The following is a 24,960-nucleotide window of genomic DNA, read 5'->3' on the forward strand; positions in this document are numbered from 1 at the left end:
AGGGCTTCCTGGCACAAGGCCGAGGAGCGCGTGCCCCCTTGCCTGTTGATGTAATACATCACGGCCGTATTGTCCATGAGGACTCTGACCATCTTTCCCCGTAGGTGTGGGCTGAAAGCTATGCACACCAGGCGTACCGCCCTGAGTTCCCTGACGTTTATGTGCAGGGATAATTCTGAGGTCGACCATCTGCCCTGAGTTTGGAAGCTCCCTGTATGGGCTCCCCACCCCAGGTCTGAGGCATCCGACACCAGATCTAGTGAGGGAGGGGTCTCTTGGAAGGGAATCCTTTGTAACATGTTGCTCGGGAGGGACCACAATTGCAGGTCGGCCACTACGTTGGGAGGTAACGTGACCACCTTGTCCAGGTCGTCCCTGGCCTGGGAATGTTGGTAGGCCAGCCAGAGTTGGAGGGGCCTCATTCTGAGCCTGACATGTCGCACCACGGAGGTGCATGCTGCCATGTGGCCTAAGATTTGAAGGCACACCCTTGCCATCGTCACTGAAGCTATGAGACTTTTGAGTGTCTCGAACCTGTCCTGGGGGAGAGAGGTCGTGGCCACCACCGAGTCTAACAGCACCCCTATGAAGTGTATGTGCTGAACCGGCACTAACGTGGACTTGTCCTCTTTCATCACTAGGCCTAGACTCTCACAAGTGGCCAGCAGAAATTCCATCTGGGCCTGCACCTGGGACCGAGACTTGCCCTTGAGGAGCCAATCGTCCAGGTAAGGTAAAATTTGCAGCCCGTTCCTCCTGAGGTGGGCTGCCACTACCGTCATGCATTTGGTAAAAACCCTGGGGGCCGTGGAGAGGCCAAAGGGAAGGACCGTAAACTGGTAGTGGTCCTGTCCTACCCGGAAGCGGAGGAAGCGCCTGTGACCCTCGAAAATATGGATGCGGAAATACGCATCCTGGAGGTCCAGGGCTGCGAACCAATCCCCCGGGTCTAGGGATGGAATAATAGAGGCCAGGGAAACCATACGGAACTTGTAATGTACCATAAATTGGTTGAGGTTCCGCAGGTTGAGGATGGGCCTGAGCCCGCCCTTTGCCTTCGGAATCAGGAAATACCAGGAGTAAAATCCTCTTCCCTGGAATTCCCGAGGTACCTTCTCCACCGCACCCAGGGTGAGGAGGCGCGTCACCTCCTGGTCTAAAAGGAGGGCATGCACTGGGTCCCCGGGGACCTCCAGGGGTGGGGGATGATGGAGGGGAGGCAAAGCAAACTGCAACATGTAGCCCTTGGAAATGGTGCTGAGGACCCACTGGTCCGACGTTATACAGGACCATTGCACTCGGAAGGCAGATAAATGGTTGCAGAACACAAACTTTATTAACTGGGGGGCTTCTCTGGCAACAGGCCCAGTGGCCCCCCGCAAAGAGTCAAAAGCGCCTCTTCCCCTGCCTCTTGCCCTTTGAGGGGCCAGGTTGCCAGGCCGAGCGGGACTGGCGTTGGGACCTGCGTTTCTGCTCCCTCGGCCTCTTAGGTAGGGGCTCATATCTGCCTCCAGCTGGAGGGGCCAAGGTCTGTGGCCTGGGTTTGTCCTTTGCTGGCGGGACATATAGGCCCAGCGTTTGCAGAGTGGTGCAGGAGTCTTTCATCCCATGCAGACAGATATCTGTTTGATCTGCAAACAGGGCCTTCCCGTTGAAGAGCAGGTCCTGCATGAGGGACTGGGACTCCGCGGACAGCCCCGACAGTGAGAGCCATGACGCCCTGTTCATGGAAATGGCCAAGGTCATCAAACCGGCTGCTGTATCCGCTGTGTCCGAAGTCGCTTGAAGAGCCGCTTTCGCCGCCGCTCCTTCGTCAACCAAGGCTCTGAACTCCCTCTTGTCCCTTTCCTGGAGAAGAGGTTCAAACTTTGGCAGGGACCCCCATAAGTTAAAATCGTACCGGCTCAGTAGGGCTTGGTGATTTGCCACCCTGAGCTGGAAGCTCGCCGATGAATAAACCCTCCTGCCGAAGGTATCCAGTCTCCTGGCGTCTTTATCCTTAGGGGGTGGGCGTGGGTTGACCATGCCTCTCTCGGTGGTTTACAGACTCCACCACCAGAGAGTTGGGTGCCGGGTGAGAGTACAAGTATTCGTGCCCCTCTGCTGGCACAAAATACTTTCTCTCCGCCTTTTTAGAAATAGGTGTCAAGGAGGCCGGGGTTCGCCAAAGCGAAGTCGATATGTTGGGCCACCCCGTGGTGGAGAGGTAGGGCCATACGGCCCAGTGCCAAGGAGGACAACATGTTGAACAGGGTGTCCGACAGCTCCTCCATCTCCTCAACCTGAAGCTGGAGATTCAAGGCCACCCACTTAAGGAGCTCTTGGTGAGCCTTAAAATCTTCCTGTAGGGCGGGTGGTGGCGCCGCTATGGATTCCTCCGGTGCCGGAGAGGGGGCCGGTTCTGCCCCCAGGGCGTCATGCGGTACCAGTGGTTCAACCCCCAAGTCTGAGCCCAGGTGCGATGCCGTTGGTTTGGTACCGGTTGACTTTTCCCAGTGCCGGGGTGAGGATGTAGAGTGCACCTGTGATGCCCCGGTCACTGAACAGGGTCTCGCCGGTGCAGGTAATTGAGGCCACAGTGCCCACTGACACCACTGCCCTTGCCAAGGCACCCCTTGCCACTGACCCGCTTGGGGACTGAGCGGAGCTGCTTGATCGTGGGGGGTGGCGCGGCCTGGGGATGGGCGGCTGGGTGCCGAAGTCGCTGAGGAACGCCCGGTGCCGTACGAGTGTCAGGAGCATCCACGGCCATGTCAGCGCCGACCTCAAGATTTAGACCTTGACGACGAAGACATGTACCCGTCAGAGGTGCTGCTTCTAGATTCCCCCCGGCGACCATGGCTACGACGCCTGGGTGCCGATCACGGTCAAGGGGCGTTCCGAGCATGATGTCTGTCGGAGCGAACACTCGAATCTGAGCGTCGGTGCTGATGGTGTCGAGACCTGCTCCTATAACTTTGGTGGGAAGAGGAGCGTCAACACCTCTTGTCTCGGTACCTGCAACCTCTGTGGGTAGTGGAGGACCCTTGAGACTCCCTCTCAGGCGAATCGGCCAATGGAGTGGAAGTCTGGTATGGGCTCCGGGATGGGCCCCTCGGAACGGGTAGGTATCTTGTCCTCGGAGTGGGGGCTATGCCGGACTCGGGAGGGTTGATGAGCTCCCAGTGGTGGCTTCTCTCGGGATCAGGGGCCCGTCTCAGGCGGCGCACCTGGCACCAGAAGGGTGAGGATGTCATGTGCTGCATGTGCTGCCTCCAGCATCAACGGCATTCTCACCGCAGGAGAGGCATGTGTGGACAGGACCGGACTACTCCGCTCAGCATGAGTCGAAGGTCTGGTTCCTGAGGGGGATCGTGGGCTGCCCAACTCAGTCCGGCCTCACTCCTGTCCTTCTCTTGGCGCCACTGAGTCTTCCCTTGCTTCTTGGCGGGGGAGCGGTGCCGACTGGTGGATGGAGCCTTGCTCTGCACCGATGACGCAGTGCCCAGCGCTGAGTCAGGTCGGCATGCCGGTGCCAATGCCGACTCCATTAGCAGGGCCCGGAGTCGGATATCTCTTTCACGCTTCGTTTGAGGCTTGAACGATCTGCAGATTTTACAACGCTCACTTACATGAGTCTTGCCCAGACAGCGAAGGCACTGAGAGTGTGGGTCGCTCCTGGGCATAGAACTGCAACAGGGGTCGCATGACTTGAAGCCTGGAGCACGGGGCATGCCCCGAGCCAGGCAACTAACTAGAAAAGTAATCTACGAAGAAGAGTTGTACTACTAAGGCTAGAAGCGCTACAGCTGAGCTGGAGCACGAAGTTCCGACTACCTTCACTGGCGGCAAGAAGAAACTGAGGGTGGGGGGGGAGTGCGCAGCTCCCCTTATAGCGCGATATAGAGACACCACTCTAGGGGTCACAGCGGTGCTCCCTCACTACGGGTACTGCTAAGGGAAAAACTTCCAGCACCGGTGCACGTGGTGAACACGCACACCTACTGTGGAATACACCTGAGCAATCACTCAAAGAAGAATGTAATTTATCAGATTATAGTTTAGACTAGACATTAGAATAATACCTGTACTCTTGTAAAAAGTGTCATGGGATCTTTAATGACTGCACATGCTCAGATTCTTTAGGTATTCATTGGGAAGTTGGTTTTTGGCAGTATAATGCCCCCTAACATCATGCCAGCAAATTGTTTTAATACTAATTCAGAGGGACTAGCACCAGCTACTGAGATTTAGTATTGACAGAAAGAAGAGTGCCACCTACTTTTTACAAACCACACTTCTTGCCAACACCTGGGCTGTCCTTGGTGACAACTCTAATAATATACATTATACAATCAGGTAAATGCTCTTCTCATCTCTCTCCTGAAAACAATCAATACAGGAGAGAAAGAAACCCTAAGCACATATCTAAAAAAAAAATTACTATCTCATGAAGAAGTGCAGTTCTTTTGTGGTCACAAACGCATGCAAGGCAAACAGAGTAAAGCAAGTTCTTCCTAGCTTCAGAATATGCAGCTTCCTGTCCACACTGCTAATGCAACACTGAGGGTAGGTCTATACTACCGCTTAAGTCGATGTGGCTTACATCTCTCAGGGGTATGAAAAAGACACCCCACAGCCATGCAAGATATATTGACCTGAGCACTGTCCATACCGACACTATGTCAGCACATGCAGCTGCACTGATGTAGCACTTCTAGTGTATACCTGCCCTCATTCTGTGCATATTGGTTTTCAAAGAGATACAGTGAAGTGAGTCAATAATGCCCTCTTTTGAGTCACACAGCTTGAGTATGCAGTGTTGTTGTAGCTGTGTTGGTCCCAGGATATTTACTCCTGGAGGAATTCTGAGCCACTGCGCATGTGCAGAATTTATGTCCCCCACAGATTTCTTTGCTTCCCTGCAGAAAAATGACTTTCTGATGGGGAAGGAAAGGGAAGCCACAGGAGCGGTCATGTGACCCTCCCCAGCAGTGTGTTTTGGGCAGGGGCGGCTCTACCTTTTTGGCCGCCCCAAGCAGTCATGCGCGGGAGGCGCCCCGGAGCCGCGGGAGCAGCGGACCTCCCGCGGGCATGACCGCGGAGGGTCCGCTGGTCACGCGGCTCGGCTGGACTTCCCACAGCTGCGGACGGTTCGCAGGTCTGGCGGCTCCGCTTGAGCTGCCGCAGGCATGCCTGCGGGAGGTCCAGCCAAGCCGCGGGACGAGCGCCCCCTCCGCAGTCATGCCTGCAGCAGGTCCGGTCGTCCCGGGGCTCCGGTGGACCTCCCGCAGGCATGACTGCGGCAGGTCCGCCGGCCCAGCCTGCCACCCCCCACCGGGAAAGGGGCGCCCCACGCGCGTGCTTGCCGCGCTGGGGTCTGGAGCCGGCCCTGGTTTTGGGTGCCCACAGCAGCTGGCAGAGAGGTAAATCACTGTGAGGCAAGGGGTGGGACTGGGGAAGACACGGCTGGTGGCTCCTACTCTGGGCCAGGTTCAGCTGCCAGTCCCTGGACTGGGGAGGATGGGACTTCCTCTTCCCGTGCATGGCATCCAGGGCCATGTCAGACCCACACCCAGATTTCTCCCCTGGCTGTAGGAAGCTCTGCACACTCCTCCCCGCTCCCCGCTTCCTGCATCCATCACTCCTCAGCTGCAGGGGGAGGGATCCCTGTACAGGGAGTTGCTCCCCCATCCACCCAACCCCTGTGCATCCAGACCCTCTGATGAGCCCCACTCCCCCTGCACCTGGACCACCTCAACAAGCTATTTGCGCCTGAATCCCCACCCTACCGAGCCCCAACCAGCTATACCTGGATCCCCACCCCACTGAGCCCCACTCCCCCCCACACCCACACACCCCAGCCAAGTTCTATCCCCCAGACATAGACCCGCCCCCTCCCCCCGTTGAGCACCAACCACCTTCGCTTGGACCCCCTGCAGAATCTCATTACCGTTGCATGCAGAAACCCCCCCCAACAAGCACCTATGCATCCAGATCCCCCCCGCACCCAGATCCCCCACTGAGCCACCCGCTCCCAGACTGCCCCACACAGAACCTTCTCAACCCACATGTGGATCACGCACACTAAGCCTCTTCACACTTGGATCCTGCCTTTCTGAGCCTGTCCACCTGTACCTGGCACAGAGGGGCAGGGTCCTGGGGTGCTTCTGGGGCAGGCCCGGTCTTTGCGTTGTGTCAGGGTTGGGTGCGGCCTCACTGCTGAGTCTGTGTCTCGGGAGGGAGCTGCATAGTGATCTCTCACCTCTGTGCAGCCAGTGGCCTGTGCTCCCCAGTGCCATGCTGGAGCCTCCACATTTATTTGACAAATAACATTTGCAGTATTTTAAAGTATTGTGCATAGGATTTTTATTTTTCTGGTGCAGAATGCCCTCAGGAGTAAATATTAGAGAGACAAGGTGTGTCCAATAAAAGACATTACCTCATGCACCTTGTCACAGCTTGAGAATGACAAATAAGACTACAGTTCTGTGACATATTCTGGGACTGTCTAGTTTTTGTCTATATTAGTGGTACGTCAGATTCTGTGATTTAACTAACACAGATATTCCTGCAGAGAATATCCATTGGGAGGGTGGGGAAATAGGAGGAAAGGACAACTGCACTATATTCTTTAAAAAGACAAAGGAAGTCTCTGGACAGAACCACTGTAGGTCCTGTGCTCCATCACATGGTTAGACAGAGGTAAGAACTCTCTAGCATACCCTCAAATAAACCCTTTCCTGAATAAAAATTGGTGGGAAAATCTCAAGTGTTTTGTGCTTAGGAGAGCAAGTGCCAGGCCTCTGACCTTCATGAGGCATCCTGGTTTTATTTTATGGATCTCTGTACCTGTGGAGAGCAACAAAAATCATTACAAAAATATCTTACCTGGCAGTGCAAAGATTATTTTTCGTACACCATCAATATCCAAAGTTGCAAATGTTGTTGGCAGGCTAGGGGGAAAGAAAGTTGTTTAATAAATACACTGAACTCGTATCTAACGTGGCTGTGCTATTATAATGTACAGATTCCCATCCATTCCTTTCATGAAATTTTCCTTCTCTCCTTTATTGTCACTGCCTTTTTAACCCTTAGAGCACTGTGAGCATAATCATCCTCATTACATTGTGTTGAAGAATTTAAGCTGATTAAATTCATCTCCTTGTCCTCATCCCTCCCTCTATCCCAACAATCACCTTAACCTGCTCCTCAAATGCTGATCCTTCTTCCTAGTAACCAAATCTCCTCCCAGTTTCCTGTCCTCGTGCTAATATCCTTTCCTCCTAAATTGTTCTAGTATTATTAATACTTATTCATATTGTAGTAGCCCATATAATCCCAATAAAGGACTGATTACTCTTAACCATACAACTCCCACTGCCCACTCTGGATCTCTCTCTTCCTGCTGACTCTTGTCTCAATTCCTTGAGCCTCTGGGCAGCCACTCTCAAATGACCCAGCCTCTAGCGTACTAACTCAAACAATCTCTCTCCCATACTATTAAAACACAGAGTTTCCAGGTGTCATCCACCTGGGACCTGCTTAATGTTCCAAGGGTAAAGGACTTGCCAAATGCCTTCATTCTATTTAGAAAAAGTTCTGCTGCTACAACAGGTATTTTCTGTTTTTCATACCTGTTCTTTATTATTAAGAACTAGCCAACCAACCAACCAGCCCTGCACCAGCTTTAGCCACAATCAGAATTTAGAATCCTGAACAACCTAGTGTGTAAACAAACCACCCTCAATAGTTATTGAGACAAGGAGCTGAGAAAAGACTCCATAGTCTTGGATTTGGAGAAAAGAATTCTCTGCTCCCAGAAGACCCACATTTTTCAGTGTCTCCACAGAGCACAGTACTAGCACTACAGTGAAGTAGTGGTGAGGCAGAAGTAGTACATTCTGTGTGTTTATATATAAAACAAGCATATAAAACATCCTGCATCACTTCAGAATTCCTATATGCAACATTTAGATAACAAGGAGCATTACAACCTAGATCCTACTCCACCCTTCTCTTATTTAAAAGCTCCTTGTTGTACCAATATGGGTGATGTGAATTCTGAAGTGAAGTGAAATGCTTAATGAGCATATCAACAGCCAGAATGTCCGTCCATTTCCCAGCTGCTTCATAGCAAAGCTTGTGTCTGAGCTCTGGCAACATATTTAGGGCTCTGCACATTTTTGAATGTGTTGATTTTTTTCCTGTGAGTTCCAACACATAAATATCTGTTGCTGATCAGCAGTAAGCTTTCAATTCTGGTTAAATTCACTAGCAATGGTAAGGACTAATTTAGTTAGGGTTAATATTACTTCTTTCCCATATCCAACTATCCAATGGTTTATATTAGGTTTTAAAATAGCATCTCTACCAAAACAGAACAAAAACCACATGTAGCAGATTTGGCACAAGGTAAACTCAATCAGGGCCACAAAATGAAAAATATTTCTTACCCTGGTTTCATAAAAACTCTGCCAAAGTGAATCTGTGCATGAAGGTCAATGTCCAGCACCTGTTTAAGATAGTCCTGTTTACATTAAAAAAAGAAAAAAAAATTAAAGTAACATCAAAGTTTTTTACAGTGGTTTACAGCATCAAAGATGTTGTGTACATGGTGGCCCTGTTTAAAGTGTTATAAACTAGTAGGGAATTTCCAATACTAGAAAGGAGTAACTTGCAGAAAGATGAGTGAGGAAGAGGGAGCTATAACTCTTTTAGACTCTGAACATGCAGTTGACTCAGTGTGGATACAGGGATCCTTGCACAGTCAACTGCAGTACTGGCATCTTCAAAGTGTCCAAAGATATTCACTACAGGAAATTTTTAATGCCAGCTTGTGAAATCTGGTGCATACATTCCAAAGACAAAACATTTTTCTTTATAAGTCAGGGCCAAGACTCAAATCCAATAAAACGACTTTTCTTTCGAGACTGTAAATTAGCTACTAGTGGAATTCAGTGATCAGCCAGTACCTTTCAGAACTAGGATGCACCATAGACCTCAAAGTCTCTCAAGAGGTCACTGTAGTTCTTTGCAGTGTTATTGTAGCGACGTTGGTCCCAGGAGATCAGAGAGAAAAAGTGGGTGAGGTAGTATCTTCTATTGAACCAACTTCTGCTGGTGAGAGAGACAAGCTTTAAAGCTTAAAGCTTGTCTCTCTCACCAACAGAAGTTGGCCCAATAAAAGATATTACCTCACCCACCTTGTCACTATATTTTCTGTAATTTCTTGGGGACAGCATATAATTCACAGCTATAGGTTATTTAAAGTTTCTGTAAGAGGGAAATTAGTGAGCCTACGTTTTCTATGCATTGTTATAATATATAATATAATATAATATAATATAATTAATTAATAATTCAAGTTAAATTATTTTGGATCAACACAATCAATCCATTAGTTCAAGAAGTCCGGAATTCCTTATGCTGTCTCTCTCTTGATAATAGCTGTTCTCACAGATGTGTATCATAACTGAAAATAACAAGCCTGTATAAGTTTATTTCTACTCCATGCATCTTAAATTAGGTTATCACCTGCAAGAATTGTCAGTAAAGAGAGACTTTAGAAGCAATGAACCTGAGGTCCCTACACAGATTTCTGACTTTTTTTCTTAAATCTATTTTGTCCAAAGCTGTGACCCTTTTTCTGTCATGACACAAATTCTTGATTGTTGACTCCCTTAAGTCCTTGTCTTTAATTTGCCATATAAATTCTCCTTACGATGTCTTCAGATATTTAATGTACACTACCAAGAGTCCAATAGAAAAAGGATGGATGCGTCAAGGATCTGGTAATAAGATATGGAGCCTTTCAGCTTTAGGCTGCTGTCTCAAATTCAGTCTAGATGGAGAGTGACCAAAAATTATAGGCATCCAAAGGCTGTTCAGATGCCTTTGTGAAAAGAGGTGGTGGTCTCAATTCAGTTCCTAGTGGCCATGTGTCTGCATAACACCACTGTTCTAAAAATTCATGGATCAATCAACACTTTCCTTCTGATGACAGTTCCAGGGCCAGTGACTGTGGACTTTACAGAGCCTGAAAGTAATTTTTACTGGTCCAACAAAATGTTTCTAGTTCTCCCTTAATGCAAGATTCTAGACCTTTGAAGAGAGGACCTGCTCAGAAAACCGACTCTAAAAATGGAACCATTGAGCTTACTGTTTATCATCTCTCAGTGACTCCATATAAAATCTGCTCTGTTACACCTAGGTAAATGTTTATTTTAACTGCCATTCCTGCAAACACAACCTAGGATAAAAAAGTCATTTTGAGTTTTGTCCTTCTCATATGTCACCACAAGTTTTAAAGGTTCTGCAGGCCCATTTATGCCCTTTGTGACATCTGTCTTCACTGATTTTGCACAGGTACTACCAACTGCAATTTAGCAAACAATTCTGTTGATGATTCACAAGAAGGCAAATTATCCACCTCACTGTCTTTTCTGTGTGCTGTCTCTGCAGAGGTAAGAGGAATAAAACACAACAAAAACTATTTTAAGGTCAGCAGATATAGCTCTGATACACTCAGAGAACAAATCTTTCAGTAAGAAGGAACCAGTTTTACACATTCACTTGCAGAGTAGCTTGCACTGCTACTACTCACATTTTAGCTACTCTGTGGATAAAAAGAAGTCTTCAGTCTTCAGATGCTGTCAATCCAGCACCTTTCACAAACACTACATTTATATGATCACTCCTTAAATGAAAACTAGGTACAAGAAGATTTTGGAAAGGGCTGATTCCAACAACACTTAGAATCTTCCCAGCAATATCACACACCCACTATAGTATTGAAACAAAAGCATAAAAAAAGGACAGTATTAAAATTATTTTTTTAATTAATCCACCAGCGCTGGGTCCAGGGACTTGGAATGTTCTGGTAATAATCATGGATACATTAGGAGTTGCCATCAGGACCTCCTGACCTCATGCCTGGTATACTTATTGAAATGTAGTAACCATGCTTCAGCTTATACCTTTTCACCCATGGACACGCCTCCTGATGTGATGATAACATCCGCACGGCTGATACCCTCATTCAATGCATTCAGTAAATCATCTGGGCTGCAAGAAAATCAAAGCAAAGAGATTAATGGCCAGAGAAATATTTTTAGGTACTGCATAAAGTAAAACATAAATAGATCTTTGCACACACAAAATATGAGGTAATCATAGAATCGTAGGACTGAACGGGAGCTCAAATGGTCATTTAGCCCAGGGGTCTCAACCTTTCCAGACAACTGTACCCCTTTAAGGAGTCTGATTTGTCTTGCATACCACAAGTTTCACCTCACTTAAAAACTACTTGCTTACAAACTCAGACATAAAAATACAAAAGTGTCACAGCACACTATTACTGAAAAATTGCTTACTTTCTCATTTTGTCTGTATGAAATTTTAGTTTATACTGACTTTCCTACTGCTTTTTATGTAGCCTGTTGTAAAACTAGGCAAATATCTAGATGAGCTGATGTATTCCCTGGAAGACCTCTGCATACCCCCAAGGGGTACATGTACCCCTGGTTGAGAACCACTGATTTAGTCCCATCCCCTGCACTCATGGCAGGACTAAGTATTATCTAGACCATCTCTGACAGGTGTTTGTCTAACCTGCTCTTAAAAAATCTCCAGTGATGGAGATTCTACAATCTTCCTAGGCAATTTATTCCAGTGCTTAACCACCCTGATAGGAAGTTTTCCTAATGTGCAACCTAAATCGCCATTGCTGTAATTTAAGACCATTGCTGCTTGTCCTATCGTGAGGTTAAGGAGAACAATTTTTCTCCGGCCTTCTTATAACGACCTTTTATGTATTTGAAAACTATTATCATGCCCCTCTCAGTCTTCTCTTCTCCAGACTAAACAAACCCAATTTCCTCAATCTTCCCTCATAGATCATGTTTTCTAGACCTTTAATCATTCTTGTTGCTCTTCTCTGGACTTTCTACAATTTGTCCACATCTTTCCTGAAATGTGGCACTCAGAAGTGGACACAGTACTACAATTGAGGCCTAATCAGCGCAGAGTAGAGCAGAAGAATTACTTCTTGTGTCTTGCTTACAATATTTCTGCTAATACATCCCAAAATGATGTTTGCTTTTTTTTGCAGTAGTGTTACACCATTCTCTGTTTTCTTTCATACGACTGCACAGCCTTCTTAAGTAGATAAGCCAGGTTTACTCACAAGCAAGTGATCTAATCAAACACCATGGAATTTGATACGGTTCTAGCCAAGAGGTCTATGAGGATCATTGGTAGAGGTCTATAAATGTGCAGGACTAGAGCAATAGGGGGCACTACAGGTTAGGACTGAGGTGTACTGGCAGAACAGCAGAAGGGGATCTGGCACTGGAAAAGGAAAATGACCTTCAGGTTAGGATTTAGGTGCATTGGAACATTGTTTGTGGGAAGTTTGCATAGTGCATGACTACACTTTGCCAGGCTCTAGTCCGCGCTATTAGTCTCCCATTGTCATGAGCAATAAATCTATTCATAAAGATTAAAAAAGGTGAGAGTGATCCCTTTGCTTGGTCCTCAGCACATTGTCCTCAGCACATTTGGGAATCTTTCTTAAATAATACAATATAGTATAATTAATTTTTTCTACAACATTAGATATACAAAAGTAACACCATCTACTGTAGTGTACACCAGACAGAGAGTCCACAGACATCATTTATATAGCAGATATGCAGAGAGTGAGTGACCTGCCAGCACTTTTCCACAAACTTCCATAACTGGTGTGGCATAATGCAGGTGTTGTTCAGCGATGTTGTATTTTTTCTTTAGGAAAATGCAGTGAGAGTAGGGTTGGGTGGAAAATTATTTTCTTAACTTGCAAATATTTTAAAGATTTTGAAATGTTTCTCAAATTGAAGAGACAAAAAGTCAAAATCTAGAAAATATTCACGCATAAAAAATAACCCCCCCCAAAACAACAAAACTTTGGGTCAGTTGAAACACTTTGTTTTGATAATTTCAAAATGTTTCATTTTGATTTTGAATGTTTAAAAAACTTTTTTCAATCTAATTAGTCTAAGTTTCTAAATGAAAAGTCATTTTGAACCAAAAAAACCCAGATTTTGTCTGAAAATCTCAAAACTAAATGTTTTTCTGTCTAACTTAACTTGGTTTCATGAACAGTTTTTGATTTGTCGAAAAATTCCTGCCCAGCTCTAAGTAAGAACGTTTGCCCCCTTACTCACTGCACTCCTGCAGACAGATTCATGGAGTGGAACTAAGTGCTGGGGTGGAATGGGGTAGAAGAAGAATAACATGATACATGCTCATTTTCCAATGTGTCAGCTGGAAGGATAAAGGTCTGTAGCAGGGAGAGAGGGATTAGAATGTAAGGAAAGAGAAACCAGCTGTGACAAGAAAAAAAAACCACAAAAAGACAAAATCTCTTTCTTTTAGTTAAATAGCATCTGTGTGATTTAAGAAGTGGGAGTGGAGGATTTTGATCTCAGTATAAACCACTCTTACTATTTCAGTTTCATATGGTGGCCAAGATTTCAAAAAATAGGAGCCTAAAGTTTGTCTCCTAAATCCATATTTAAGTGCCTAAATAAGAGGCCTGAATTTCAAAAGTGATGAGCTTCCAGCAGCACTCACTGAGATTAATGGAAGTTGCTGAGTTGTCAGAACTTTTGAAAGTCAGATCACATATTTAAATACTTTAATATGGAACTGGGAGTCTAAATTAAGGTTCCTGTTTTTGAAAATCTTGGTCAGAATGTCTATACTGCTCTCTAGTGGATGTTGTGCTTTGTTTTGATTTATTAATTGAAATATTAATTATGAAATCACACCAAGATTATTTAGCCTGAGTTATTTGCAAACCAGCTAATGAAATTTGTCTATCACAGTTATGAAGCCTTTATTTGTGTAGAATCTAGGCTCTGAATTCAGAATTCCTATTAACATCAATTTTAGGCCATAACAGACCCTCTTCTTGCCATCTTTCTGAGTTAAACATCTGAATCTTTTTCCCCTTTCTTTGCCTCCACCCCCCATATATTATCATTGTAAGAAGACTTCTGCAAAAAAGGCAGGTTTTTAATTAAGCTTAAAAGTGGTCATCCCTGAGCTCATTCTGATTTCCTCTGATAATGTGTTCACATACGAAGATCTGCTAAAAATGCCCTAGACATTGATAAAACTGATAATAGAACAAGATCCCATCTGCAAATACTCATTTCCAGGAGGCTGTGAAGAATAGCGGGCCGTTATGGTGGAACTAAGGAATTGCCATACTTTATTATACACATGGTCCATCTAGGTTAGTATTCTGTCTCTAACAGTGACCACTACCAGAAGCTTCAGAGGAAAGTAACAAAACCTTGCAGTAGGCAGATGTGAGAAAATATGCCCCCACATTGCATCTCATTCTGATTTCTAATAGTCAGAGATTGTCTTAAGACGTGAAACATGAGATTTAATATCATCCTTTCCTGAATATTTATCATCATGAAGAGGATGTTACTTTCCTTGTACAGTAACTGGAGTTCTTTGACATGTTTTGTCCCTATGAGTGGTCCACTTCAAGATGTGCATGCATCCATGCACTCCTGATTGGAGATTTTGTCAGCACTGTCCATCAGTCTGTGCCTGAGCCCTACATAGCGTCGTGCCCTTGTAAGAGGATATATAGGGATAGGTGGACCTGCTGCTGCTTCAGTTCTTTTTCAACCATGATGTCCATAGAAAATGACTCAAAAGTAGAGGGGAAGGAAGGCAGGTAGTGGAGCATCTGTAGGATAAACATCTCAAAGAACTCCAGTTTCTGAACAAGTTAAGTAACCTCTTTTTCTTTGAGTTATTGTTCCTATCAGTGTGCCACATCAGGAGATTCCCAAGCAGTACCTCAGTTATGAAGAAGGATGTTGAAGAGACAGATTCAGTACAGACTGTAGAATAGCCTCACCAAAGGCCATATCAGCTCTAGAAGCATGCATGTTTGCATAGTGCTCGGAAAATGTGTGCACTGAAGACTAGGTGGTGGACTTTGAAAATGTCCAAGATGGATATGGTCTTCAATAAGGCCACAGAGGTAGACCGAGCCCTGGTGGAATAGGCAATCACCCTAAATGAAGGATGCGTATCTGAGGCGTTGTGACAGGTTAAGATGCATCTCGAAACCCATTTTCACAGTCTTAGGGTGGACACTGGGTGTCCTTTCACTCTTTCCATGATGGAAATAAAGAGTCTGGGAAAAGCCCTGAAAGGCGTAGTCCTATCAAGTAAAAGGCGAGAGCTCTTCTTACATCCAGTGTGTAGAGACTGGCTTCTCTCTTTAGTGCAGTGAGGTTTGGGTCAAAACACTGGTAGATCAATGTCCTAATTAATGTGAAATTATGATGAAACTTTTGGTAGAAAGCGAGTGTGGGGATGTAATGTCACCTTGTTGCAATAGAACACCCTGTATAGTGGGTCAACCAAAAGTATCCTACCCAACTCTTCTGGCCACGGTGATGGCTATGAGGATTTAAAAGAAAAATGAAAGAGAGAACAACTCCCCATAGGTTCAAATGGCAGTTTTCTCTTTGAGGTCACATTGTGGAGGAGGTTTTTTGATGGGAGGAAAAGGTTAAATAGACCCTTAATGAATCTCACAGTGGTTGTCTGAGCGAAGACTGAAAACCCCTTGATGGGGAGAGGTGAAAGGCTGTAGTGGCAGCCAGGTGAACCTTAACTGAGCTCAGAAATAAACCCATGGTTTTTAAATTTTGCAGGAAATCTAGAATGTGTGCGAGGAAAGACTTGAGAGAAGGTATGGATCATTGGGCATACCACACTTGAAAACACTTCCATTTCTGAAGGTAAGTTGTCCTTGTGGCTGGTTTTCTACTGTTCAGCAGAACTATTTGAACCTTTGCAGAGCAAGCCTGTTCTATGCTAGAGAGGCATCAGGGAGCCAGGCTTTGAGGTGCAATGATGGGAGTTTGGGGTGGGTCATGGTGCTTAACCCTTGAGTCAGAAGGTTCACTGTCAGAGGAAGACAAACAGGGAGCTTCAGGGATAGGTGAAGTAGATCTGGGAATCAAACAAATCTTGGCCATGATGGTGCTATAAGAATGCACATCAATCTTTCTTGTTTCAGTTTGTTCAGGAATTTGAGGAGCAGTGCATGGGGGATGTGGTAAGCATACAATGGGACACATAAGAAGGGCATCTCTGAGAAAGTTGCGACCATGTCGCCTCCTTGAGCAGAAGTGCCGGCACTTCACATTGAATGGTGTTACGAAGAGATGGAAATGGCTGTTCCAGCAGTCTGCTATGGCATTCTGTAGCCCTGGTAGATAAATCGCTGAGATTTCTATGCAGTAGGATATGCACCAATTCCATAATTTTATGGACTTTGCATATAAAGCCTGGGATCTTGCGCCTCCTTGTTATTTATAAAATACATTGCAGCCCTGGTTGTCTAGCACAGGGGTAGGCAACCTATGGCACACGTGCCGAAGGTGGCACGTGAGCTGATTTGCAGTGGCACTCACACTGCCTGGGTCCTGGCCACCGGTCCAGGGGGCTCTGCATTTTAATTTAATCAGGGAGGTGGTGGTGGTGATGATCTTTGTGGGAGAAGAACGTGCGAATGGAATTTCCACACAAACCTTCAGGGGATCCTTCCACTTGCTGAGGCAGTCAAGGAACCTCACAGGTACTGACACCTACTTGGACACGTTGTGCTTGTTGTGCATGTAGGCAGACCTGAGCTAGGTGTGGAGACATAAGAAGTGTAGTCTTGCCAGGGGTGATACAAACATACACGCTGCCATCTGGACCAGGCGTTGAAGACAAATAAGATAGAAGAGTAACAAGTTGGGTCAGCTAGTAAGCTGACACTGTGACTCTCCATCTCAAGACACAGGTGATGGAGAAGGAACTGGAGTGGTGGTGCAGGTCCGCCCCTCCCTGTATATCCTTGCATCAGAGTATGAGGGTGTGTTGGGCACAGGCTGGATCTGTGGACATGGCTGACAAAATCTCAGATCAGGCGTGCACAGGCGCATGCATATCCTGACACGGATCACCCATAGGGAAACTTGAAGAAAAATTACGAGTCTGGATATCCTTGAGATCCATATGAATATACAATCACGTTTGAATTTTGCTAAATTCTTATGGCAATGAGTTCCACAGTCTAGTTATGTGTTATTGAAAAAGTATTTCCTCTGATTAGTTGTGGATTTGCCACCTTTTAATTTCATTGAAAGTCTTCTTGCTCTTGTGGTACAAGACAGGGAGAATAGGTGTTCCTGGTCTACCTTCTCTCTACCATTCATTATATACTTTTAGCATGTCCCCTCTTATTTGTCTCCATGCTGGTGGGAATATTCTCTCTGGGAGACTGGATGGCTCCGATGGAGGGTAATAGGCTACAGTCTCTCATTTTTATTCAATTTAGGTTAGTAATAATCAAAAGTCACCAGTATCTGATGGCTAGTCCAGCCTATAGAAAATTAGCTAAATTAGTTTTGTGCCTCATGGATAGATAGCCACATCACAATACCCACTACATTAGGCACTAACTGGCCATCTTGCTGGTAGTCTCAGCAGACAGACCAAAGAAATCAGATGACAGGCTTCATAATTAGTGATTCACTAACTGTGTTTATGATCTATAGTATTTCTTAAACATGACATTTCTTTAATCTCAGTATTATTTTCCAGAGACTCACTGTAGTAGGAAGAACTTCTATGGTGCACAAAGCAAACCCATTGATTAAAATATTACATATTGTAATCCTGTTCTTCACCAGTCCAATTTATTCAATATGTACAACAATGGAACCAAAACACGACATAAATAGGCATAGAAAACCCTTCAACTTTATTTTGTCTGAAACTTGCTTCTCATCTCCACTAGAGGACTCTGATAAAGCCATTCACATATCTGCATTCTTTATGATATATACACTTTTACACATTCTGCTACACGTATTTCAAGCCTCTCTGTACTTTTCATGGGAAACAGTGTGGTGGTGGGAAAACATGTTGGTATAAAGACTCTCCATATTTGAGGAGTCTGATGTGATGCAACTAAAAGACAGATATTGAAAAATGAAAACAAACTCAATTACTAATTCTCTCTCTAATACACCAGCAATCTTTTTCTTACACACACATTGAAATTTTCATTTTTGAAATGTTGATCAGCTATCTGAGGATAATGACTAACATTAGTTCTGATGCTACTATGTGAATTGGGAGCATGGAGGGGTGAAGCTTCTTACTAATACAGACTGCACACAGCAGAGCAGAAGGAACCATACAGAACTTCCAAAATATTGAAGTTAGCTAATTTATAATCAGTTTACATCTACAGCATTTACATGTGAGTTCCTTTAACATAAAGTAGTGCCCCCACCCCGAAACACATATACGGTGTATTGAACAATCCTGAACCAATAGAAGATTGACTAATTTCTGTGATTGTGTGCTTGGCTCCTCTGCCACAATACTTCTTATTCAGTAGCTACTAACCATAAAGTAACTGCCAGTTTTTGGGTTGAACTTGGATATAGGGAGTTTGGAAACTCATCTCATGGACCAACCACTACCTTGATTCAATATGAGGGATACCTCCCCATCTGAATGAGCATCCTGTTCCAAGAGTCTGCCTTCAGAAACTACTCAAACCTGAATATTTCCAGAAGGTTTGCGAGAAAAAAGTTCCTCTGATAGACCATTCTCTATCAGTGGTGGTGGCAGCATCCTCCACCATCAATCAGGTGGCCCTCATTCACCCTCTCCCCAGGCTTTGGCCTTACAGGTCACCTTGGTTTATAAATAGCTTGCAACAAAGTGAAGCAGGAGGAAAGACAGTTAGAGTGCTGATGGTGCCATGTAGGCCATAGTAAATCGACTGTAACAAAGATTTTTTTAAAGGTGGCTGCATGGGTGGTGCATGAACCGCCCGTTGGGGGAGGCTGGCCCCTCCCCTTCTGCCCAAGGCCTTGCCCCTCCCCCACCCTTTCTGCCCCCTTTCCGCCACTGGAGCCCAAAGCACTCCCACCATGGCCACCGGCACCCCCATCCCAGCCCCAGGCCACCTGAGCAGCCCCAGCCCTAGAAAGCCAGGTGGCGCAAGCACCGGCCCCAGCTGCTCTGAGTCCTGGCAGCAGGCCAGCCTGCTCCAGCTGTAGCCTGGGCCACAGGGGAAGAGCAGGAACTGGGAGCAGGCAGGAGAGGGCCTGGGACAGAGCATGGGCAGGGACATGCCTGGCTGTTTGGGGAGGCTCAACCTCCCCTGGCCTGTGATATGCACCACCCAGGGGTGGCTGTGTGTGAGGCATGTGACTCCATGACAGCACCTGCAAAATATTGATTAGCAGGTTTGTTTTTACTACTGGGCAGCCTACACTTGGTGGTTAATTTAAGTTCCACTTGTGAAGAAATTTATTTTTAATTTGCATTTAAAATTGCTCAGATTCAAGCAAAACTGTCTCCCTCTGTGTGAAAGTGTGTGTTCTTGAGAAGACAAATGAAAAGGCTTCGCTGATGGGAGTTTTGGCCAGTGTCACCCTCTAGAGTCTAAGGTACTAGGATCACTTTATTCAACAACCTGTGCTTGAGACTCAGGTCTTTCCTGGTTTCTTGAGGCCAATGAGGAAGAACTGTTGATGGAAAATATCAGTGAATCCTTGAGGATGAGTTGAATGCCAGCTTCCCTTGAAAAAGCACACATGCAGTTGCTGTTCATAAAACAATCACTTGATTTTTGGTGATGTGGTCAATTATCACTCTGTGTCTAATCTTCCAATTTTGATTAAGATAACTCCCAATATCTAGTTGTCCCAGTTCTTCTTGACCCTTGTCTGCTTGGGTACAGACTGAGATACAGATACAGCATGGAGGCTGTGGGGGTTGCATTCTTGGATGAATCTCCTCCTAGCAACAGATAACTGTCATGTGTCCATGCTGATATTTTCAGATTTAACAGCTGCCTTCAGTACCACTGAGTATGACGTGGTGTCGACTCACCTGCAGACCCAAGTGAGAGTATGTGGAACTATTTTGGGTGGCTTTATTCTTATCTTTCTTCATTTCTCAAAGGCTGGTAGTGGACTGTTCCTCCTTCTGCTTGTAGATATTCTAAATTAGGGTTCTGCAGAATTTTATTTTGTCACCCCCTTTTGTTTAATGTGGCTATTTGGCTGTTGGAAGAGTTAATGAGAAGACATGGATTGCTGGGCCTTCTGTGTGCTGATGATACCCAGCTCTGAAAACCAGTCATATCAGACCCAACCAGAGAAGTGAATTGCCTTACCCAATGTCTGGCTGATAGAGGAATAGGAGAGGTCTACCTGGCTGAAACAAGGTCTGTGTAAGACTGGGTTGTTGTTGGTTGGCAGGTGGAGGTGATCAGAAGATATAGTAAGGCTAGTATCTGCCCCATAGTTTGAGGGTTCATGTCCTGTTTTTGTTGTTCATGTCCACGATCTAAGGATTGGGCTAGATTACCAGCTGCTACTAGGTGATCAGGTAGTAGCAACAGCAAAGACAGCTTTTTTTAATTTATATATGACCAGGATATTGTGAAGGTTTCTTTTTTATATCTATGTCTCTTCCTATCCTATAACATTGCAGCTGTGGTCAACAGAGGCTTGAGTTAGAACCCTCTTTTTATAAAAGAGAGAGAGTTTCTAGCAGGATATTCTCATCAGGGGCTCATAAATTTGGAACCCACCTCCATCCTCAGTCTAAAACAGCCCAAATCTATTCTCAAGGGAATGCTGCAAAGCCCATCTATTCTGACTGGCTTTTGGGAAGGAGTAAGGAATTGTAAGCATAGCAAGGTGTGTGGGTTAATAGCAATTTGGTATTTATTAGTTATTGTTGGAGGGAGTTGTAAAAAATGTGTAAATGCATATTTAGTTGTTGTCAAAGTCACTTAGAGCAATGGAATAGGAGCTCTTTTAGTTATTTTTATGTATAAATCAAAATAAATACATAAAGTAACAATGATAAAGGAAGATGAAAAATAACCCCCATTAACAGTTCAATTCACCACTCTTGTTCAGTTTTATGATGGCATGGCCTGGGCTACACTAGCGGGGCGGTTCGAACTAAGGTACTCAACTTCAGCTACGTGAATAGCGTAGCTGAAGTTGAAGTATCTTAGTTCAACTTACCTGGCCGTCCTCACGGTGGCAAGTCGACTGGCGCGGCTCCCCTGTCGACGCCGCTTACTCCTCCTGCTGAGGTGGAGTATGGGCGTCGATTAGCGGATCGATTTATCCCGTCCAGACGAGACGCGATAAATCGATACCTGATACATCGAACACTACCCGCTGATCCAGCGGGTAGTATAGACGTACCTATAGTGCCACTAATTTCAATGGACTTATGCCATTTTACAACTAGAATAATTCAGGGGTAAATTAAACTTCTCTAAAAATTTGAAAATTTTTCTGTAACATGAGTCATATAAAAAGTCCTTGACTGTTTGATTTGAGTAAGGGTTTTATTCCAATTCTTTTGGGATGACCTGCATAACTCACCCTTGGCTTCACCAACTGAGCAATATAGGTCATCCACAGCTCAGACCTTATAAAATCTTTATAATGACACCATTCCACGTTCCTTTTAGCTATGTTTGCAAAATACTTTACAATCCTTGAGGATGAAAAACACTACATAACATATTATATTAATTTATTATTATATTAATTTATTTATTATTATTATTATAAACTGAAGGAGTTTTCTGGCTGAGTTGTCATTATGAAGGCAAAGCTTTAACATTTGAATGGCATTTTAAAAAATATTTAAATCACAGCCAGACAACAGCTGTTAATTTTGTCTCTTGCTTCATCTGCTGTACAAATTATGAACAGCTTCATTCTGGATAGATGGGGAAAGAAAAAGTATTTGGAAAGTACTTGAATTCTAAAATAAAAAGCAAAATAACATTTGTAAGTGGACATATTAAGAACAGCATCAACATCATTCTTCAGGGCATAATACAGCCAATGAGAAGTGCAGGATAAAAACCCTGCTGACACCACTGCTTAATTGGGCAGGTACAGATTGGAGGTTTTAGACTTACTCTGAAAACACCAACTATTGGCCACTGCTGGATTTCCTGGATACTGGATTTAATGGACTAATGATCTGATCTGATCTGGCATGGCAAATCATTTCATGTTTGGCAGAAAATGCCATTCCTGGACATTTCCTTCACTGAGAAATTGACAGGTATTATGATATTATGGTGATAAGATATTATGGTGAAGAGGAGCAGATAAGTAGCTTACAACTAAAGGAGTTTTCCATGGAAAAGTCTCATCTCCAGGTAACAAAACTACTCACCTTCAGTTGGTGATCTGCACATTGAAGGTGATATTCTTGATTACATAACAGAAAAAAATTCAGCTTTACTGATACAAAAGGACAGTACATTGGTCATACTGATTCACAAATCATACTCTTTGTATTGCTCTTACTCTTATTGCAACTTACAACTTTGTATGTACTGGAGATAGAGCTGATGAGAGTATTTTCTCTGTAAGGAAAATATGAAATTTATGAAGCTGTGTATGTATCTAATTAAGCAGAGATACAAATTTCCCCTGGCTAATTAGAAATCCCCACTTTCAGCAGATTGCTTCTGCACTAAGAAGCAGGGATGTGCTTTGTGTACATATTTCGGAAACTGCAGACACTGTGCTTTGTTTAAAGAGTCAGTGTGCTGTTAAGTCTGTTTTAATATTCTCTGCTAACTGTGCCAATTTAACAAGCACATCACCAGTTTTGCTGTGCATTTTATTGCCCCTCCTCTTTCTCTTCTGTAGAGAGCATACATTCTGGTATGGAGATTGAGGATAGGCTTTGTGAATTGGCAGCAGCAACATGCAATACAAATCTAACAAGCTGATACATGACACTGCAGTAGAAGTGCAACTTGATTTAATCAAATTGGAAAAGGCTAGGAGGCATTTTTCCAGAAGGGGAATCCTTTCTACAGTCATGGAAATCTTCCAGCCCTCCAGGTCAGTCTGTAGAAAGCATATATCAACAGTTATGACTACTGAGCTGTCTTTAAGCTGACCCAGAAAAGTACAAAGGAACTCAATAGCTTGAACCAGCAGCCTGACTGGAAAGTGATGCAAACATCAGCAAAACGTACACCACACTTGCAAAAGGTTTTATTTTATCTTGATGAATAAAACTGCACCAAATAATCCTTCAATAAACAATTCAGTATCTAAAAGCACCACTTTAAAGTATCCCCACATTTATAGTACAATTTTATTTGACCTTCAGATAGAGACCAAAGTCGGCTAGATCGCTCATTTTTGCTGATCCTGTTGTTGATTTATGAGATTTTACTGTAACATTTTTTAAAGCAGGTAACCCCTTCTGTGACACAACCCATTATATCAGCAGTTTGAAACTCATGCAGTTAGATCATTCTGTTATGCTACTTAATCTGGAAAACAAGTAACAACACAGACAGCATGCCGCATCACCTATCATTCTGCAACAGGAGCAGTGGAGTTTGCAAAATTGAACTGGAGCATTTAGCAGGGATTTAATTATCAAGGTGCTGTCATTCTACAACTTCCAGAGCTTGTTACAGATTTCCTGGACCATCTCCACAGAATTCTCTTTTGCACTAGTCTCATTCACTCAAATGAAGCTCTCAGTATCTGTTGGTTATTTCCTATTCTTTTTGTTAACATGTTGGCAGATTACCATGCTGCTATATTGGTTGGATGACTAATGAAACCACTTATGACATTCTTACTCCTTTATGCATCAGCCATGGCTTTATACATCCATGTTTCAAACACTGAGGGGACTCTTTTGGAAAACCGTACCAGTAAAATTTGTACATTTACCACTTTTAATTTATTGTGATGGGTGCTTTACAAATTCATGAGAGAGAGAGAGACAGAAGGAGAATTGCATGCAAAATAGGTACTGTAGATGTATGCCTGTGTATACGAAGGCAGAATTGGGTCATCTTTCTTGGCCTCCAGCTACTGTACTTGAAAACAAGACAGTTACAGGTTGAAAAAATTAAATGTTTTTTTCATAAGATCATAGAAAGTAGAGCTGTAGGGCTGGGTACACCCTGCGGGCCGTGAGGAAGCTGGTTGCAGTGATGCTGGAGCTAGTTCTATATCAACTTCAGCATAGATCAGAGTAGCTGGAGGGCTATTCTAAACTTCACCAGCTGGCTATGAGCCCCAATTTGGGGATAGCCAGAGTGTAGTATACTCCAGCCACACCCCTTTTTCACCCCTCCTCACCTCCTGTACTGAGGATTGCAGATAGTGGTCTGACCAGAGAGGTCGGGTGTTTGTGGTATCTCCAAAGGCCCGTCCTAGGCTGCAGGTCAGGTCCAGTGTAAGAATCCAGAGACAGCCTGACATAATCTCATGGTTTCTTTGTGAACCAGGAGATTAAATACTAAATTATTCCTGGTCTTTGAACTGAAGCTGAGATCAGTGACCCTTGAGGATTCCAGCACAATACTTACCAGCAGGTCCCTTAGTTCTTTCAAAAAGTTAGCAGGGTTTTCACCTATGAGTCTCGAGACCATTAAGACTGTTAAATTCTTTTTTGTCCTTTTCCTCACACACAATATGGATGCACTCAAATGTTTTCATTTCTGAGGTGGAACATTTTCAGCTGTGGTTGGAAGGGAATGTTACTGATGATTGATACTACACGAAGTAATAACACCAAAGAGGTTGCTGGCACTAAGAAAGATGACAGTGCACAGGTGGGTCTAAGACTAGACATGGTGCCAAAGTTGATGTTCTTCCAGAGCCCTCATGCAAGATGGGATAGATGCCATACATTCAGAGATGGCTGCAAGACAAAAATGGGGCTGATAATTTAATCAGTGCCAAGTTCTTCAAAACAACAGACAACGGCACAGAAGCCTCCTCATAGTCTAATACAGCAACTGCCTGTTGGGCTCTATAGAACAGGATTGGCTGCTCCCTGGGACCCCTG

General features: G+C 44.6%; 1 protein-coding gene across 10 annotated transcripts in view; it reads right to left on the minus strand.

The window, feature by feature from the left end:
* Positions 1-24,960, minus strand: part of GPHN (gephyrin) — a 602,360-nt gene that overhangs the window by 7,280 nt on the left and 570,120 nt on the right. For 9 of the 10 annotated variants that reach the window (XM_045012253.1, XM_045012256.1, XM_045012255.1 and 6 more), the window contains 3 exons: positions 10,959-11,046; positions 8,436-8,509; positions 6,871-6,935 (listed from right to left, as the gene is read on the minus strand). In XM_045012253.1, coding sequence (XP_044868188.1) covers positions 6,871-6,935; positions 8,436-8,509; positions 10,959-11,046 — 227 coding nt within the window. Of the gene's footprint in view, positions 1-6,870; positions 6,936-8,435; positions 8,510-10,958; positions 11,047-23,192; positions 24,814-24,960 lie in introns of those variants that run through there. The other variant, XM_045012260.1, reaches the window with a different exon arrangement.

Source organism: Mauremys mutica, chromosome 4, assembly GCF_020497125.1.
Source record: "Mauremys mutica isolate MM-2020 ecotype Southern chromosome 4, ASM2049712v1, whole genome shotgun sequence".
NCBI classification, from domain to species: domain Eukaryota; kingdom Metazoa; phylum Chordata; order Testudines; family Geoemydidae; genus Mauremys; species Mauremys mutica.